General features: G+C 45.5%; 1 protein-coding gene across 4 annotated transcripts in view; it reads left to right on the top strand.

Annotated features, from left to right (window-relative positions):
- slc12a9 (solute carrier family 12 member 9) overlaps positions 1-18,586 on the top strand; it is a 39,928-nt gene that overhangs the window by 8,888 nt on the left and 12,454 nt on the right. For 3 of the 4 annotated variants that reach the window (XM_041178819.1, XM_041178821.1, XM_041178822.1), the window contains exons 2-7: positions 8,142-8,276; positions 8,801-8,944; positions 12,239-12,538; positions 13,960-14,067; positions 15,391-15,502; positions 17,855-18,012. In XM_041178819.1, coding sequence (XP_041034753.1) covers positions 8,142-8,276; positions 8,801-8,944; positions 12,239-12,538; positions 13,960-14,067; positions 15,391-15,502; positions 17,855-18,012 — 957 coding nt within the window. The remainder of the gene's footprint in view (positions 1-8,141; positions 8,277-8,800; positions 8,945-12,238; positions 12,539-13,959; positions 14,068-15,390; positions 15,503-17,854; positions 18,013-18,586) is intronic. The other variant, XM_041178820.1, reaches the window with a different exon arrangement.

Below are 18,586 nucleotides of genomic sequence, written 5' to 3' on the forward strand. Positions count from 1 at the left end.
CAAACGGCCTTGCCCTATTGAACTCCTGGAACATGGCGTCTCCCAACTCAAACAGGAAGTGGGTTTTATAACTCTATAAAACATCTGATTAAACCTTAACAATCGATTGTAATCTGTTATGCCTGGGAAGCCATTGGGCTTCATTTATCCCCTGATCAACAGACCGACTGATTATTTCTCATCTGTTTGTGGGAGCTTGCTGTGTGCCAGTTGGCTGCCACATTTCCTATATCGCAATAGTGACCATAGTTCATTGGCTCAAAAACACTTTGAAATAAAAACTTGCATTTACAAAGCACTTTTTTTATATAACCACAAAATGGTTTACCGCCAATGAAGTACTTTCTAAAGAGTAGCCACTGTTGGTAACAGCTAATTTGCGCACTGCAAGCTCCTATGAACCAGCAATTGATGGATGACCAGATCACCTGGTTTTCTTCTGTCCTTTAGGGAAGGAAATCTGCCACCCTTACCTGGTCTGGCCTACACGTGACTCCGGATCCAGAGCAATGTGGCTGACTCTTAATTGCCCCTCTGAAATGGCCAAGCAAATGCACACAAGTTCAAGGGCAATTAGGGATGGGTAACAATTGCTGGCCTTGCCAGTGACACCCACATCCCATGAAAGAATGAAAAAGAAAATATGCTTTTGTGAAGTCGATTGAAGGACCAACATTCATCAGGGAGTACTCTCCTCTTCAAAATAGTATCATGAAATCTCTTGCCTCCAACTGAGAGAATGGGCTGCGTTTTGGTTCAACGCACCTCCAATAGTACAGAATGTCAGTCCTTTTTTTTTTTTTTGGCTCAAGTCAACTTGACCCAGAACCTTCTAAGCCCTGAGGTTAAAGTCCTCCATACAGAGCTGGGGCTAACTTGGCCTTGAATATATTCAATGACCCGACATCTTCTGCTCACTGGGGGAGAGAATTCCAAACACTAAAGACCCTCAGAGAAGGAATTTCTCCTCTTCCTCTGTCTTAAATGGGAGACTTCTTATTTTTAAACTGTCTCCCCTAGTTCTAGATTCCTCTTCCTCTTCTCCACCGCAAGGGGAAACATCCTCTCAGCATCAAACCTGTCAGACCCTTCAAACTTATCTTTCAGTAAGATCATTTCTCTTTTTAAATTCCAGTGAATGTAGGGCCAACCTGCTCAACCTTTCTTCATAAAGACCACCCCTTCATCCCAGGAATTAGCTGAGGGAAGATTCTCTGACCCGACTCCAGTGCAAGTATATCCCTCATTTTAATGGGCCAAATGGTGGCTTCCTGTGCTGTTGCCCTATGAATAGTGCCACTGGAGATCTTGACAACTGGAGACACCAGACTGGACTTGACTGAACAGAACATAAGAAATTGAAGCTGGCCATTCAGCCCCTTCATTAAGATAATGGCTGGTCTCCAACCTTACCTCCTGCACTGTCCCTATATCCCTCGACTCCCTTGGTATCTAAAAGATCAACCTCTCTACTTGAATGAGCATCCACACCTCCCCTGGGTAGAGAATTCCAAAGATTCGCAATCCTCTTGAGAAATTTCTCCTAATCTCAGCCCAAGGTGGGTGACCCCTTATCCTGAGGCTGACTCCTGGTTCTGGATTCCCCAGCCAAGGGAAGCATTGTCTGAGCATCTACCCAGTCAAACCCCTTGAGTTCTGTATCTCGCCAATGAGATCACCTTGCCTTTTCCTACACTCTATGAAATGTAGGCCTGGCTATTAAAATATGCAGTGCTCCTATATCCAGATGAATTTTTATCCCTTGCCAAACCCCATTATTATTTTTTTTAAAAACAGGCCAACTTGGTCACCAACTTGCTGCTGTGGAATCTTGCTGTGCTCAGACTGACTGCACTTGGGAAGACCTTTTTAAGGTTTTGGGTACCTCCTGGGGGGAAGAAAATTGTTATGCCAGTTTCTTATAACTAGTGGAAAGTTCTTGAGGGCAATTAGGGAAGGGCAATAAATGCTGGCCTAGCCAGCGACACCCACATCCTATGAATGACTATTTCAAAATTTGCAAATTAGGTGGTGGCTGTTGAATTCATGTTTAACTGGTATGGAAATGTGTGGTGAGCCTCCGGAGAATTTACATCTGATAAACATTCATTTAAACATCCTTCAAAGATAACTGTAGAAAGGAGCTTTCTTCACTCAACTCCCACGAGGGATTCCAGATGTCTGAAAGAATGCCTCCTCGTTCTCTGATCTGTCAATTTTTTTCACACTTAATTGAAAAGCCAGATAGGGCCTCTAAATTATTATTTTTTTTTTAATTCTCCTGTTTGTTTTCAAGTCCCTCCATGGCTTCCTGCACCACCCCCTCACTAACCACCTCTCACTCTCTTGATCTCTGTACTCCTCCAATCCTGACCTCTTGCACTTGCCTATTTTAATCACTCCATAGTTGACAGCCGTGAGATGTTTTGTGTGGTTGATTAGATGTCTAAGGCGATGCAGCACTCAGTACTGCCCTTGAGGTGCAGCCTAGATGTAAAGGCTGAAGGCCTGGAGCGAGGGCCCAAACTCCCGACTTGAGAGTAACTGAATGACACCCGTCGTTTTGGAGTTTGCTGACATTGGCTTGGATGGGGCAGCTATCACAGAGATTGCAACAGCTTCCGAACTCATTTTATGTAGTGCCTTCTGCGACCTCACTAGCTGTGAAGTGCTTTGGGGGAATGGAGTACTTTAATGTTTAATTTAGGCTGCCTTCTCTGGCTGTGAGCCAGAAAGTGGTGGGTTTGAGAGCTCGCCAGGCCAAAGGCAACAGGAAAAGCTTTTGCCTTTCCCCACACAGCGAGTGCTTAGGATCTGGGATACACTGCCTGAGAGTTTGGTGGAGGCAGGTTTGATCATGGTTTTCCAAAGGGAATTGGATAATATTGGAAGAGAATGTTGGCAGGGCTAGAGGGAAAGGGTGGAGGAGTGGGACTAGCTGAGAGGCTTTTTTACAGGGTCGGTCCAGACAGGAATGGCCAAATGTTGCTTTCCTGTCCTGTAACTGTCCTATGATGCAATCCACTCCAGAGCCAGTACAGAGGGAGTGCTGCAATGCCAGAAGTGCAGTTTTTTTTTGGATGAACAGTTTATAGTGAGGCTCTGTCCCACCCCTTGGGTGAATGTAAAAGCCCCCAATAGGCACTATTGTAGGTATGCTAACCCTCGCAAAATAGTTTCAAATTGTGAAATTGAAATCCCAATCGCATGCAATTTGTACTTGGGGTTAGAGGCTTAAAGAAGGCTTGGTCCAGCATGCTGGCTTATTCAGCTCAATGCAAGTGCTGATATGGAACATCATTCCGAGAAAGACAAGGGCAACAGACTCCACCTGCAAGTTCCCCTTCAAGCCACTCGCCATCCTGACTTGGAAATATATCGGCTGTTCCTACACTGTCGCTGGGTCAAAATCCTGGAACTCCCTCCCTAACCGCACTGTGGGTGTACCTACACCACACGGACTGCAGCGGTTCAAGATGGCAGCTCACCACCTCCAGGGCAATTAGGAATGGACAATAAATGCTGGCCTACAGTGACACCAACATCCTGTGAATGAATAAAAACCATAAACTTGATACAAAAACAGAAATACCTGGAAAAACTCAGGTCTGGCAGCACAGTCAATGTTTCGAGTCCTCATGACCCTTCAACAGGACCATTGTTTTGCAGTGCATCTACTAACTTATAACAGGAAATACAGTCTCTCCACACAATTGAGCAAGTCTGTGTGGCAGAATCCTACAACCACAAGAATTTCCACCAGATCACTGAAGAGTTACAGCTGCATTGACAGCTTCCAACTACTAGAGTGAATACTGGAGTAGAAATAGCGCTTGTGATCTTCAGCTTGGTTATGGTCCAAAAAAGTTAATTGGGTCACTGCAATGCTTTCTAAAGTTTAGTCTCGTGCAAGAAAAGATTTGAGCACCAGTCCATGGTTGCCATTGTGACAGCCATTATGTTCACTATTGTGCTATACACGGACCCTGCCATGATGCTGGCTGCTATAGCATGGGGCTCAGTATAATGAGGGTCTATCTTAGGATTTCTTCATTCGCTCTTGGGAGGTGAGTGGTGTTGGCTAGGTCAGCATTTATTGCCCATCCCTAACTGCCTTTGAAGGTGGTGGTGAGCTGCCTTGTTGGACCGCTGCAGTCCATATGGTGTAGGTACACCCACAGTGCTGTTAGGGAGGGAGTTCCAGGATTTTGACCCAGCGACAGTGAAGGAAATAGTGATATAGTTCCAAGTCAGGATGGTGTGTCTTGGAGGGGAACTTACAGGTGGTCATGGTCCCATGCATCTGCTGCCCCTTTCCTTCTAGATGGAAGAGATCATGGGTTTGGAAGGTGCTGTCGAAAGAGCCTTAGTTCCTGCAGTGCACCTTGTAGATGGTACACACTGCTGCCTCTGTGCATTGGTGGTGGGGGGAGTCTGGGAGGTGCTGTCGAAGGAGCGTTGGCGAGTTGCTACAGTGCACAATCGTGTGGTGGAGGGAGTCAATGTTGAAGGTGGTGAATGGGGTGGCAATAAACAGCTGCTTTGTCCTGGATGGTGTCGAGCTGTCAGGATGGCATTTGTGGTGTTGAACCCCACCAGTCGGGAAGGCTTCCAGCTGCGTAACTGAACAATGCTTGGGGAGCATGGAAGACAAATGCTACTGTTAGCAAAGTGTTGCTGGCTGGAATACGTACATGCAAGTCTAAGCACCTAGGCACTGCAAAAGGCAGCGGGGCCTAATCCATACATATCTTCCTAGCTCAGGAGGAAGCAATAATTGATGTAGGAAATAAATTATGCGCGTTCTTGTATCTTTTTATACACCGCCACCGCCACTTCCATCAGCTGTCGATACATTTCAGTCCCATTTTAACATGGTCTCACCTATATCGAGTTCTGGGGAGACAATCTGTATAATAGCAGGGTCCCTGTATGTTGAGGTCTATGATTTAAGACCTAGCTTTATTTTGGAAAAAATCATTCAGTGAAATTAAATTTTTAATATCTTGGGATTATGCATGTCACTGGCAAGGCCAGAGTTTGTTGCCCATCCTTAACTATCCTTGAACTGAGTAGCTTCAGAGGGCAGTTAAGAGTCAACCACATGGCTATGGGTCTGGAGTCACGTAGACAAGACCGGGTATGGGTGGCAGATTCCCTTCCCTAAAGGGGCATTAATAAACTGGATAGGTTTTTAATGACTATTTTTAGTCACCATTATTAAGACTACCTTTTATATTCTGGAGTTATTCATTGAATTTAAACTCCCCTAGTTGCCACGGTAAGGATTTGAACCCAGGTTGTCAGAGCATCAGTCTTAGGCTTGTGGATTACCAGCCTGGTGATGTAACCATTAGGCCACCCATCAGCTTGATGAGCAATTTTTTTGACTTGGGGAAGTTTCGTCTTGAGTTGACAACAGCTGGTTAAAACATCTGTAAACAATTGAATAATTTACGCGAACACTTCATTTTTCATTTCCTGCTGGCCTTGTAACAGTTTGCAGTAAAGAGAGGGATATCTATTTTTACTAAGGGATTAGATGCATAGCAACAAGGCAATAGCAAGTAGTGCTTTTGTGAAGCATTTTTCAAATGTAGTAAAATAGTTTTTGTAAACAAATCTGTTAAACCTCATTGGATAATTTAGTTATAAACCAACTGTCCATTTTATACTGGTTTGATGTTTTGTGGGGGAGGGGGTGGAGGAAAGCTGCACTTTATTAAAATAATAAATCCCCTTTTAAATTGTGGGCTCAAAATAATTGTAGTTTAAGTAGAGTTGACATGTCTTCTATTGGGGGTGGTGGAAAAAGGGAAGTTTGTGATATTTACCCCTCAACTACAACATGAGGCCATTCAGCCCCTCGAGCCTGTTCCACCATACAATGAAATCATGGCTGATCTGCGGCTGAATGCCTTTGTCCCATGCCCCACATACCTTTTTTTAGTTACAAAAATCTCTTGATCTCAGATGTTAAAATCTTAACAATTGACCTAGCATCAATTGCCATTCAGAGTTTTAAACATCTACCATAGTGAAGGAGTTTTTCTTGATTTTGCCCCTGTCTAGCTCTAAATTTTAGGTTCTGTCCCCTACTGCTGGGCACTCAAACTAGTGGAAACAGGGTCACTATCTGTCCCCATGAGTGCCTGGAAACTTTGATCAAATCTTAACCTTAACCTTCTAAATTGCAGGGAATGCAACCTTTAGTTTATGAAATCGCTCCTCGTAATTTAACCCTTGGGGTCCAGGTATCATTCTAGTAAATCTATGCTGCACTCACTCCCAAGGACAATGTACCCTTCTTAAGGTGTGGTGCCCAAAACTGCTCGGTGACCCCAGGTGTGGTCTAAGCAGGGCTTTATGCAGTGGCACATGTCCTTCTTTTGTACTTGAAAGGGCCAAAATACGTCACTGAAACAGGTGATTGGGAGCGCATTTGCTGTCTGTGGGATCTTTCTGTGCGTAAATTGGCTGCGTTGCTTCACCTCCACTGATCCACGCCCCCCTCCACCCCTTACCCCAGCACCTGCAGCCTTTAGAGGGGAATCCAGAATCTGCTTTGTGTGAGGATGAATTGTTTCCTGAATAGGATCCCAGTCACTGATTTAGTTGGACTAATGGATCCAGGTCGCATGTTTGTTTCTGGATGGCCGAGTTGGTACCAAAGACAGAGAAGATCAGCACACGGTTCTTATGTGGAACGCATTCTATTCATTTTACAAAGGAATTCAGCAGCTACACTTTTATGTGCTTACAACTCAAACCCTGTCTCTGCATTGCAGACTCTAACTCTAGACTACTCCTACTGACTACTAAGGTAACCTGTGCTACTCTGCTATTGGATGTGATCTTCCATTATAACCTCCTTTAATATTACACATCAGATTACCACAGTCGGGCTCTCTTTTTTCAGATGTTTATCCCTGATTCACAGGGATCTGAAAGACGGCTGCACTCCCTGTGGTAGACAGATGTATGTAGAGGGCAGAGTGGCCTATTTAACCCTGGATGGTAGGACAGTGACAAACCTGCAGGAATGATATGTTTACACCCCCTCCTGCCCCTCACTTCAGCCCACAGGCTGCACACTTTTTTTTGTTTCTGAAATTCCCTTCATTAACAGTTGCTCTTTTGGATCCTGGATGTAACCACCTTTGTCTGACAGCTGGTCTTTGATTTTTTTTTAAGGAGTGCCCAGTAATTGGGTAAATACGGTAGTTATGGAGACAGCAGGTTGGAGTTTCATCACCTGGATGATAAACAACTGCTTCTCCGACACCACCTATCCAACAGAAACCTGTTTACAGCCCAGCTCTGAGCTCATATGCAGCATTTAGTGACATTACCTTTCCTGGCTGCATACTTTATATTCAGGATGTGGGTGTTGCTGGCTAGGCCAGCATTTATTACCCATCCCTAATTGCCCTTGTTCAGAGGGCATTTTTTTTTTGAGTCAACCACATTACTCTGGGTCTGGAGTCACCTGTCCAGGTGAGGACACTTTCTCTCTTTAAAGGACATTTGAGAGAACCCATCTGGTTCACTACAATTGACAATGACCGTGCAACCAGACTTTTAACACATTTTTATTGAATTCAGATTTCACCATCTGGCCTGGTGGGATTTGAGCCCTGGTCCCCGGAGCATTGCCCTGGGTCTCTGGATTACTAGCCTAGTGATAATACCACTATGCCATTGCCCCCCCACCCAGTGCTGGTGTGGACAGGTCTGTCACTGTCTAACACTGGGGTACAGTACTGGTGGGGACGGGTCTGTCACTGTATAACACTGGGGTACGGTACTGGTGGGGACGGGTCTGTCACTGTATAACACTGGGGTACAGTACTGGTGGGGACTGGTCTGTCACTGTATAACACTGGGGGACACGGTTGTCACTGAGGTTGGGCACGTTGGATGTTGATCAGAGTCCAGGAGCCTATGATGGACATGTGGTAAAAGTGTGTGTAATATTGGCTGGAATGGCTTGCTGAGATAAATCCAGTTGTGGCCAAGTTATTTTCCCTTCCCTTTTACAGGGAAGAGGGTGTCCTGTAGATTACATTGAGAAAACAGTTCTCGTCTCTTGTCTTCCAGATGCCAACAGTTGACTGTCCCCTTTGTCTGCTTCTCTCCAGGTTTTGTCATCGGTCAGGCCGGGTTCCTGCAGTCACTCCTCATGCTAGTTGTGGCTTACATCATCGTCAGTCTAACGGTGTTGTCGGTGTGTGCCATCTCCACCAATGGAGCAGTGAAGGGTGGCGGGGCTTACTGTATCCTTTAACTCTGTGTGCCTGCCTGGGCCTATTGAAAGCTTTGTCACATCAACTTAAAAGCCCTCTTCGTTCCTGCCTGCCCTCTAACTAATAAACAAAAGCATTTGAAGAAAAATTTGAGTAAAGTTAGACAGTGTGTTCCATGCATCTAATTGCAAGTGATTCGGTTTTTAAATTCTAGAGGCTCCAGGGCAGAACCGGAGGGTTGGCAACCCAAATAACGGGGGCTCCCTACCCAACACCACCTTGATGCTAAGGGTGATGTGAAGTGGGCCTGTCATCCAGGACTGTACAATAAATATTCACTTTTCCACCAACACCCCTGTCGCAAGAACGCTTTTTAAGATTTAGAGCAGATTTATTAATATGAATCTTTCTGCTAACCCGAGACTAACTATTAAATGGATTCTGTTTTGCAAGTGATAATCTGGGGCCTGGTGGGCTAAGGCCTTGGGGGCCATTGCCTTTTTATTCAAAATCAACTCTTGTCTGTTTATCTTTCCTTTACAAACGGCTCCCAGTTATGATTAGCCGTACGTTGGGCCCAGAGTTTGGCGGGAGTATAGGCCTGATGTTTTTTCTTGCAAATGTTTGTTCCTGTGCGGTTTACATTCTGGGACTGGTGGAGGCTATTCTTGACGTGTTTGGAGAGCTTCCCAATGCAGGTGAGTCAACCCTCACTTTGGTGGGGGACAGTGAGAGTCTCGGCTGTTTTTGTTTGCTTAAGGATTAAATCCAGCTGGATCTATTTGGGACAGCCAATGTTTTAGCCTCTGAAGAGGCTGCAGAGAGTTACTAGAGTGGGGGCTTGGGTTGCTAACTTGATTGGATGAAACAAAGACTGGAACAGGCTTTTTTTAAAATTTATTTATGGGATGTGGGCATCTCTGGCTAGGCCAGCATTTTATTGTCCACCCCTAATTGCCCTTACCAGGGTAAAAATCTTCTCGATGGTCAATCAGCTACTGAATCGCTTCCGTTTTTAAGAATACCTTCCTCCCTGCCTCTTATTTTCCCCCATTTCCATTATTTTGTCCTTGCATCTTGAACTGACCTTTTATTGTTAGTGTCAGCCACAGTTTATTGGGTCGTACACTCACCTCCCAAGTCAGAAGGGTTTGAGTCCCACTCTGGAGACTTGAACGCACACACGCAGTGTAGATTGACACTCGCTGTGGAGTGTGCTACACTTTCAGAGGTGCTGTCTCTCGTCTGAGATGCTTAACTGAGGTGGCACATCTGCCCCCCTCAGATGGGTGTAAAGTATTCCATGGGCACTATTGGAATGAGGAAGGATGACAGAATTCTCCAGTGGGGACAATATTTTATCCATCAACAACATTAGAACAGATTAACTGGTCATTGTCGGGATCCTGCTGTGTACCTATTGGCTGCTGCGTTCCCACATTACACAGGTGATCATGCTTTTTAAAAAAAGTACTTTAGCTGAGCTTAGCACTTTGGGGCATCCTGAGGTGAAGAAGGGTGCTGTAGAAATGCAGGCTTGTTCTTTTAATACCTTGAATGGCCACCTCACTGAGCTGCATGAGACCATAAGATGTAGGAGCAGAAGTAGGCCATTCAGCCCATTGAGCATGCTTGCCATTCAATGAGATCGTGGCTGATCTGATAATCCTCACTCCACTTTCCTGCCTTTTCCCCAAAACCCCTGATTCTCTTAAAGATTAAAAATCTATCTATCTTGGCCTTGAATATACTTAGTGACCCAGCCTCTACAGCCCTCTGTGGTAATGTGGGAGATGCACTGTGGGCTGGGATATCAGGATCAGTAATGTCCCTTATGGATGGTAGATTACAAAGAGAATTCCTTAAAAAAAATAAATAAACATGGGACTTTTTCTTTACTTGGAATAGAGGTGATTAGCAATGTTCCCAAGTGATGGGCAGGACAGAGATAGAAGTAGACACTCTCCCAGGGATTTGTTGGGGGGAGATGGGCAGAGAGAAGAAATAAATACAGGATCAAATGGAAAAGATGAGCAGGCTGGTGAGGTTGGTAATCGAAGCTGAGCCCATAACTGGCATCTAAATAGGTCAGCAAGTGGTGGAAAGAAACAACAGCCTGCATTTGTATAGCGCCTTTAAGAAATAAAACATCCCAAGGTGCTTCACCAGCATCAAACAAAAGGCAACACTGAGCCTTCTAAGGGCAGGTGACTGTGAATTTGGATTATTTAAGGGAGTTTCTGAAGTTGGAAGGGGAGGTTTAGGGAGGGGGCCCTAGAATTTGGGGACCCGGCAGCTGAAGACTTGGCCACCAGTGGTGGGGTGAAGAGCAATCTGAGGATGCACAGGAGGCCCAAACTGGAGCGATCCCATAAGGACGGAGGACATTGGAGACAGTGAATGGGGTAAGTAGGGAAGGATTGAGACTTGTGGAGGGTAGGCACCGCTGGGAATGCCTGTCTTTCGTTGGTAGGGGACACTACGTTGTTACTTGTTTAAAAAGCTGTGTTTGTGGCCAATGCCGTGCAGGCACAGTTGTACTGGTTTACTCAGTGACGTCATTGTGAGCCACAGAGCAGACAGCGGACAGGAGCAGAGATGCTTGTCAGATGATTATTAAAAAGATGTTTTCCCATGAGTTTAAAGATATATTTCGAGCAAATACAGATGCTCTAAGAAAACACCAGACAAGGCCCAACCTCCAAACCAGTGGAGGGGGAGTAAAAAAAACCAAAACGGATTCACCCCCACAGCTCCCAAAACCAGAGGAGCAGGCAGCAGCTCTGACTGGCTTGTGTGCGTCACACTGCCCCCTCAGACTGACATGTGATCTTGCTATTGATCGATGTGGATTTCAGTCATGCCCTGGTCCCCAACCCCTCCTCGCAACGGGTTAAGTTGCCCGTCAGCCACTCTGACTGGTTTTTGCTGGCACCGCCTCCTGCTAGTGACATCATTGGTTTTTGGCATGCGCACGGACAAGTGTGTGCGCATAGATGGGTATCGGTGGCCATCTTCCATTGGCAGGAGACAGTGTATTTAAAATCACTGAGGCAATGCTGACTTGTGCTGTGGTAATGGGCTACCCTCCAGATGAAATATGAAGAGCAGGTTACATAGACTAGCCTAATGTTCCCATGACCGTAAAAGTTTGAGGGGTGATCTGATCAGTGTTGGAACACTAGTAAAAGATTACTGAATAAAAATATGTCAAGGCTTTTAGCTTGCACTCATCAGGACATTGAAGAATACCAACATAAGGGGACAAAATTTATACTATATGTGAAGTGATTAGTAGAGTCCACTTGCCAACTAATCAGTACTCTTCACGTACAGTATAAATTGTTGTCCCCTTACGTTGGCATTCTTCAATGTCCTGATGAGTGCGAGACAAAAAGCTTTGACATGTCTCTTTTTTTCAGCAGTGCTACCAAATGACTCTTACTATTAAAAGAATTCGGTAGGTTAGAAATAGAGGAACTATAATCCCTCCGGTTTGGGGAGCAAGAGGGAGTGGGTGGTGTTGGCTAGTGGGGGTGGGAGCGCGTTACTGATGATTAAGGACTATGAAATTGGGACCTGGTCATTCAGGAGTTGAATTGGGAAGAAATATTTCTCACTGAGAAGACACTTTCATGATCAGTGAGCTTGGGAGTAAATTGGACTTTCGGAGTGAGATTTTTATTGCATAAGGGGTCTTCAGTAGGCATTGAATCATCATCTGAGGAGATTGTAGGGTTTTGGGGGTAGAGGGTAGTGGGACTGGCTTAAGTTGCTGCTGCAGAGAGCTAGCACAGCAGGATGGGCTGATTGGCCTCCACCTGTTCTATAACAATTCTATGATTTCTATAAGAGAAAGGGAGCAAAGACTGGGTAAATGGTGTCGAGGTACAAATCAGCCATCATCGGAGAGATTGAAGGGTGAATGGCATCTTCGGTTCCAAAGTAACCACTTGATCTGTGTCCTTTTTTCCCCACCCCCTCCCCATCAGCAGATACTGAAACCAGAGGCATTCATGTGCTGCCGCAGAACTACCTGTACGATGTCCTGTACGCCTCCAGCATCCTCTTCCTCTGCCTCCTGGTCTGTCTGGTCGGAGCCCAGATTTACGCCAGGACTAGTTTCCTGATCTTCCTGGTGGTCCACATTGTCCTTATCACCATCGTTGTCAGCTTTTTCGCAGTGAGCCCCAAGACCATCCTGATCGTGAAGCAGTCCGGCAATGAGAGCCGGATCATTTACACCAACTACACTGGCTTCAGTACAGCAACACTGAAGAAAAATCTCATGGGTAAGATTTTTTTTTTTGCTCTCACTTGACCATACAACTCCACACTGGTTACTTGTAACTTTTAAGGCCTTCAGCAGAAACAGGCCCGTGCTGGAATTTACCCTCCGCCCAATCCTCTTCATCTCTCCCTATCTCAACATATCCTTTTATTCCTTTCTGCCTCTTGCCTATCCAGCTTCTCCTTTGAATGTACCTATACTTTGGGGAGAGGATGGCGCAGTGGTAATGTCTCTGAACTAATCCAGAGGCCCAGGCTAAGGCTCTGGGGTCCCTGGTTCAAATCCCACCTCGGCAGCTGGTGGAATTTAATTTTGACTAATAAATCTGGAATATAAAGCTGGTGACCATGAAACCATTATCCAATTTGATGATGTTAAAAACCCATCTGTTTCACTACAGCCCCTTTTTAGGGAAGGAAATCTCTTATCCTTACCTGGTCTGGCCTACGTGTGACTCCAGACCCACAGCAATGTGGTTGACTCTTAATTGCCCTCAATGGCTGAGCGAGCCACTCCGATCGAGGGCAGGTAGGGATGGGCAAGAAATGCTGGTCTTGCCCACATCCTATAAAAGAAATTTAAAAATAAATAAATAAAAATCTCTTGTGGTAGCAACATCTACATTCCCACCACTCTCACACTCTGGGTAAAGAAGTTTCTCCTGAATTCCTGATTTGGGTTTATTAGTGACTCCTATATCTATGACGTCTAGTTTTGGCCTCCCTCCCGAAGGGTAGATGTAGACGAGACATTTCCACATCGAACCATTTCATTAATTCTTAAAGCCCTTGGCCTTTCCCTTCACCTGAGAGAAGAGCCCTAGCTTGTTCAGCCTTTTCCTGACACCGAAATGCAGGTGAGCAATTTTGGAGGCAAGGGGATGGTGACATCGGGAATATACCCAGTGTTGGCAAGCCTCACACTCGGGCCAAAGTCTGGCATGAATCAGTTTCTGAGCCTTGTCACTTCAACACTGGATTATTGTTTGTGATGGAAACTCCCCGTTAACATGTACAGGGCAAGTTGCCAAACTTTTTTATATTTTTCCCCTCTTTGCCCAGTCTCAACTGTCATCTAAACCCAAAAATAGATTGAGCAACGCTGGGGAGTCAGGACTGGCAAATAAGATTATTTGAATCTCTTAAACCAATTCACTTACATTTAGTATGAGAGGGGGGTTGTCTTGTAATTTAATGTCCAATTATTTAGCATCCTGTTGATCATTTTGGAAACTTTCCTGTCGTGCTTTGGGTAGACTGAACTCCTGAGGCCTAGTTACAAAGCAGCCTGGGAGTAAATTATCTGCTGAGGGGATTGTGGGGGGAGGGGCAGTGAGATAGAATGTTGGAAATGTTTTTTGTGGGGGTGGTGTGTATGTGAGGGCAGCACTGTTTTGAGTAATGTTTGTCCTATACTTTCTAGATGATTATTCTGTGGATTACACCACCAACTATATGATGACGTTCGCAACGGTGTTCGCTGTCATGTTTAATGGCTGCACTGGTATCATGGCTGGCTCCAATATGTCTGGTAAAGATTTCCTATCTCTTCCCTAATCCAGGGGCACTGAATTGTGTATCACACTCCCTTGTGTTGGAGCTGTGGTGTAGTGGTTATGTTTCTGGACTAGTAACCCAGAGGCCTGAGCTGATGATCTGGAGGCATGAGTACAAATCCCACCATGGCAACTGGAATATGAATGCAGTTTACTAAAATCTGGAATAAAATGTTTGACCCATTAATAATGTTTTTTTTTTTAAAAATCCCCATCTGGTTCACTAATCCCCTTCAGGAGAGGAAATCTGCCATTCCTACCTGGTCTGGTCTACATGTGACTCCAGACCCAAGGCAATGTGGTTGACTCTTAACTGTCCCTTTGAAATAGTCTAGCAAGCTGCTTAGTTGTATCCAACCCCTTTGTGGGGTGCAGGAAAATAAAGCACTGGGTGTGCCTACGCCACATGGATTGCAGTGGTTCAAGTAGTTGACTCAGCCCCACCGCCTTCTCTAAGGCAATTAGGGATGAGCAACAACTGCTGGCCTTGCCAGTGACACCCACATCCCGAGAATATGTATAAAATATGAAGGTCTTCTGTTGCAATCTTGGATGAGCGGTGATCGAGGATCAAACTCTGGCTGTGCGCTTGAGCTTATTTCCAAACTCCTCACACCCAAGCTCACACCAAGCCTCTCTTGCGCTTGCCCGGTGTTTGCTGACCCCCATTGGCTCCCAGCCCAGCTGAACCTCCGATTTGACCCATCTCGGCTTTGCTTTCAGACCCTGTCCGTGTATTTGCCCCTCCCTATCTCTTTCAGCCCCACAACCCTCTGACCTCTGCGCTCCTCCAATTCTGGCCTCTTGCTCACCCCCTGATTTTAATCTCTGCACCATTTGGTGGTCGTGTCTCCCCATCAGTCTGGACCTGAAGATCTGGAAATCCCTCCCATGTCTTTTTTAATAATCCTTTTAAAGACACTTTTTTTAAAATGACCTCTTGCGATTGAAAGTTGTGTCACTGTCCTGAGATCTCCTTGGGTGTCCCAGTGATGTGTAAAGTTTGAGTTGAGGGCTGTATGGCTTCCCATTCACAGCATCGAGTTTTGCCAATAAGCCCAGCTTTAGGTCCTTTCTATAATATAGCTGGAGAGGTGATCCAGTTGCCTCTGCCCAACCATTAAAACCCCAGGAGGGACCTGGTAGCTAATGGCCCCTGAGTGAGGGCACCTCACTCGGGTGAATACCCCTCTCTTGTGACTGGGACTTTCAGAAGAGGGAAGCGTTCATCTTGTGGCTTTCTGTAAATGTTGACTGGGGCCTGGGAGTCGTGCTATTGACTCTTCTTCACTTTCCAGGGGATTTGAAGAACCCAAGCTACTCGATTCCCAAAGGCACGGTCATTGCTGTCATCTATACCTTCCTGGTCTACTTACTGCTGTTCTTCCTAGTCAGCTTTACCTGTGACAGGTGAGGTCCCAACAAATCCCGAACTGGCCTCTGCCTCCTGCAGAGGGCTGAAGTTTGTTTGTTTGTTGGGTGGTGGTTATTATAGACCGTCGAGCACTTCTCTTGTCTGCCCTCTTCTCCAAGTTGAAGTAGGAGATGTCATTTTGGATGTGCAAAACGGAGATTCCCTATCTTCATGGATGCGGTAGGATAAATGACTAACTTGATCCCAAGAAAACCCTGCTACTGCCATGAAGAAAGCTGCCCCTTGCTATTTTGTCACGTGTTGGTATGCTAAACTGGCTCTGCCAGTGGAATTTTATAATGGGCCATTCTGCCCATCTGCTCTGTGCTGGTATTTATGCTCCACCCTATCCTCATCTCACCCCCTCAGTATTTATGGCTAGACCAGTTTCTGGTCAATGGTAACCCCCAGGATGTTGATAGTTGGGCATTTGGTGATGATCATGCCATTGAATGTCAAGAGCGATGGTTAGATTCTCTTGTTGGAGATGGTCATTGCCTGGCACATTTCTCCCTCGTGTTTATCCAGTTTCTCCTTAAGTGTATCTATACTGTTCACCTCCACCACTCCCTGTGGTAGCGAGTTCCACATTTTCCCCATGAAATCCATGTTTGGTCCCCTGAATCTTGTTGGGACCTGCTTGTAATTTGTGCAACTTCAAATTGGACATCAATTGTAACAATACAGAACGAGGTATTTTAATGAGCTCCTGTTGCACAGTCCAACATGAGTATCTCACACTCCACAACTCAATGTGACTACAGTGTATCTCAAGGCTCTTCTACCAGTTCCTACTTTTTTTTGATCTGCACATTTCATGCATGCTACCACAGCACCATGGAGGTCATGTGGCGCAGTGGATAGCTTCTCTGCCTCTGAGCCAGAAGCTCTTGGGTTCGAGTCCCACTCTCGAACTTGATACGGGCGATGTGTTCGTAACGTGACAGGCGGTAAGAGCGGGAGATTCCTGGTCAGCCGTGTGATGAAAAGGACTTTGGAGCCTCTACCATCACTACCCATAGATCCAGACCCCAGCATGCATTTAAACATAAATGTTGCCACAGCAACTGGGGCTGAATGAGCTGTAACAAATCGCAACAAAAATTGGAATGTTCACCATTCATGACTCAGATACTGAAGCAGTCCATGTCCAAATGCAGCAAGGCCTGGACACTATCCAGGCTTGGACTGACAAGTAGCATGTAACATTTGTGCCACATAAGTGTCAGGCAATGACCACCTCCAGCAAGAGAGAATCTAACTATCACCCTTGACGTTCAGTGACATTACTATCACTGTCAACATCATGGGGGCTACATTGACCAGAAACTGAACTGGACTAGCCATATAAATACAGTGGCTATAAGAGCAAGTCAGTTTGGGAATTCTGCCACCACCTCCACAAGGCCTGTCCATCCATGGGAGTGTGATGGAATACACCTCCCCTTGCCTGGATGAGTGCAGCTCCCACAACACTCGAGAAGCTCAACACCATCCAGGACAAAGCAATCTGCTTGATTGGCACCCCATCCACAAATATTCACTCCCTCCACCACTGACCCACAGTGGCAGCAGTGTGTACCATCTACAAGGTGCACTGCAGGAACTCCATAGACTGCACCTTCCAAACCCATGACTGCTACCATCTAGAAGGACAAGGACAGCAGATGGATGGGGACACCACCACTGGAAGTTCTCCTCCAAGCCACTCACCATCCTGATTTGGAAATATATCACTGTTCCTTCAGTCGCTGGGTCAAAATCCTGGAACTCCCTTCCTAACAGCACTGGGGGTGTACCTTGCAGCAGTTCAAGAAGGCAGCTCACCACCTTGACGGCTATTAAGGATGGGCAGCAAATGTTGGCCTAGCTAGTGGCACCCATTCATCCATGAATGAATGGAAAAGATGGCATCAGAGTAGCAACAAGCCAAGAAGATGTACTAGGTTCATCCCTAGATCTCCTAAATCATTGTCATGGTTATATGGTCCACTTAAGGTCTTCCAATCACTTTACTATAGACAGTGAGCAGTGTATCAGGACACGGATCTTCACATTCCTTATCCTTGCCTTTAGACTGTTTCACAAAGTGTTCCCGTTTAGCAGAAAGCTGGTTTAATCCTACAAACAGCTGAGGAAATTTGAGTACTGGAGTAGAGCCCATTTTCCCCACCCCTCCCATTGTCATATCCATCTCAATACTGAGCACCCTCCATGTTAAGTTCATTAGATTATCCCGATTTGTGGTGTTGTTCTGCCTGTATGGGTTTTGATCATCTACCCTGGACTGAGCAACTTAATCTCTGGGGTCTCACTGTATATCTCTCTCTCTCCCCTCTGCTGCTTAGGGCACTACTTAAAGGGGATTACATCTTCTTCCGGCAAATCAATGTCTGGCCCCCGTTTGTGGTAATCGGTGTTTATGCTGCCTCGCTGTCTGCATCGATGAGCACCCTGATAGGGGCATCACGTATCCTACATGCCCTGGCCAGGGATGACCTCTTTGGTAAGTTCATTTGTGTCTTAAACCAATTAAAGAGGGTTTTTTTTTTTTTGTTGAAAAATCAAGGTGCAAGGTCCGCATTGATACAAATAAAACCGGTAAATCGTAATTCACGTCTATAGATATGTCAATCATGGAAATGGAGTATAAAATTGCGCAATTATCATTCCAATATATAAATAATTACAATGCAAAATGCAGATCCCTTTAATTTACGGAATAAAGTCGATGGCTGATACGTTGTCAGGCTGGTTTCCTTAAATTCTCAATCATTTACGTACTATTTGAGTTTTATAGCGCAGGGAATTGGGCTGTCTCGTAGTCTGTTCGTTCTATGTTTGCAAAACGGTGTCTTTTCTCTTGATGCCACCACACATTTCCTTTTGTGCTGCTGTGGCAACGGGACGTGGGATTGAAGAGTTTTCCAGTCAAGTTCTGACTAAGCTGCTGTTTTTTTTCTTAAAAGCACAGGAACATGCATTCAGCCGTTTGAGTCAGTAGTTTTTGGTACGAGTTGCCAAGGATCAGTTTGAGCTGATTTCTGGACGCTTTCGAGCTTGTTCACATGCTGTTTTGC

This window comes from Carcharodon carcharias, chromosome 33 (assembly GCF_017639515.1).
Source record: "Carcharodon carcharias isolate sCarCar2 chromosome 33, sCarCar2.pri, whole genome shotgun sequence".
Taxonomy (NCBI): domain Eukaryota; kingdom Metazoa; phylum Chordata; class Chondrichthyes; order Lamniformes; family Lamnidae; genus Carcharodon; species Carcharodon carcharias.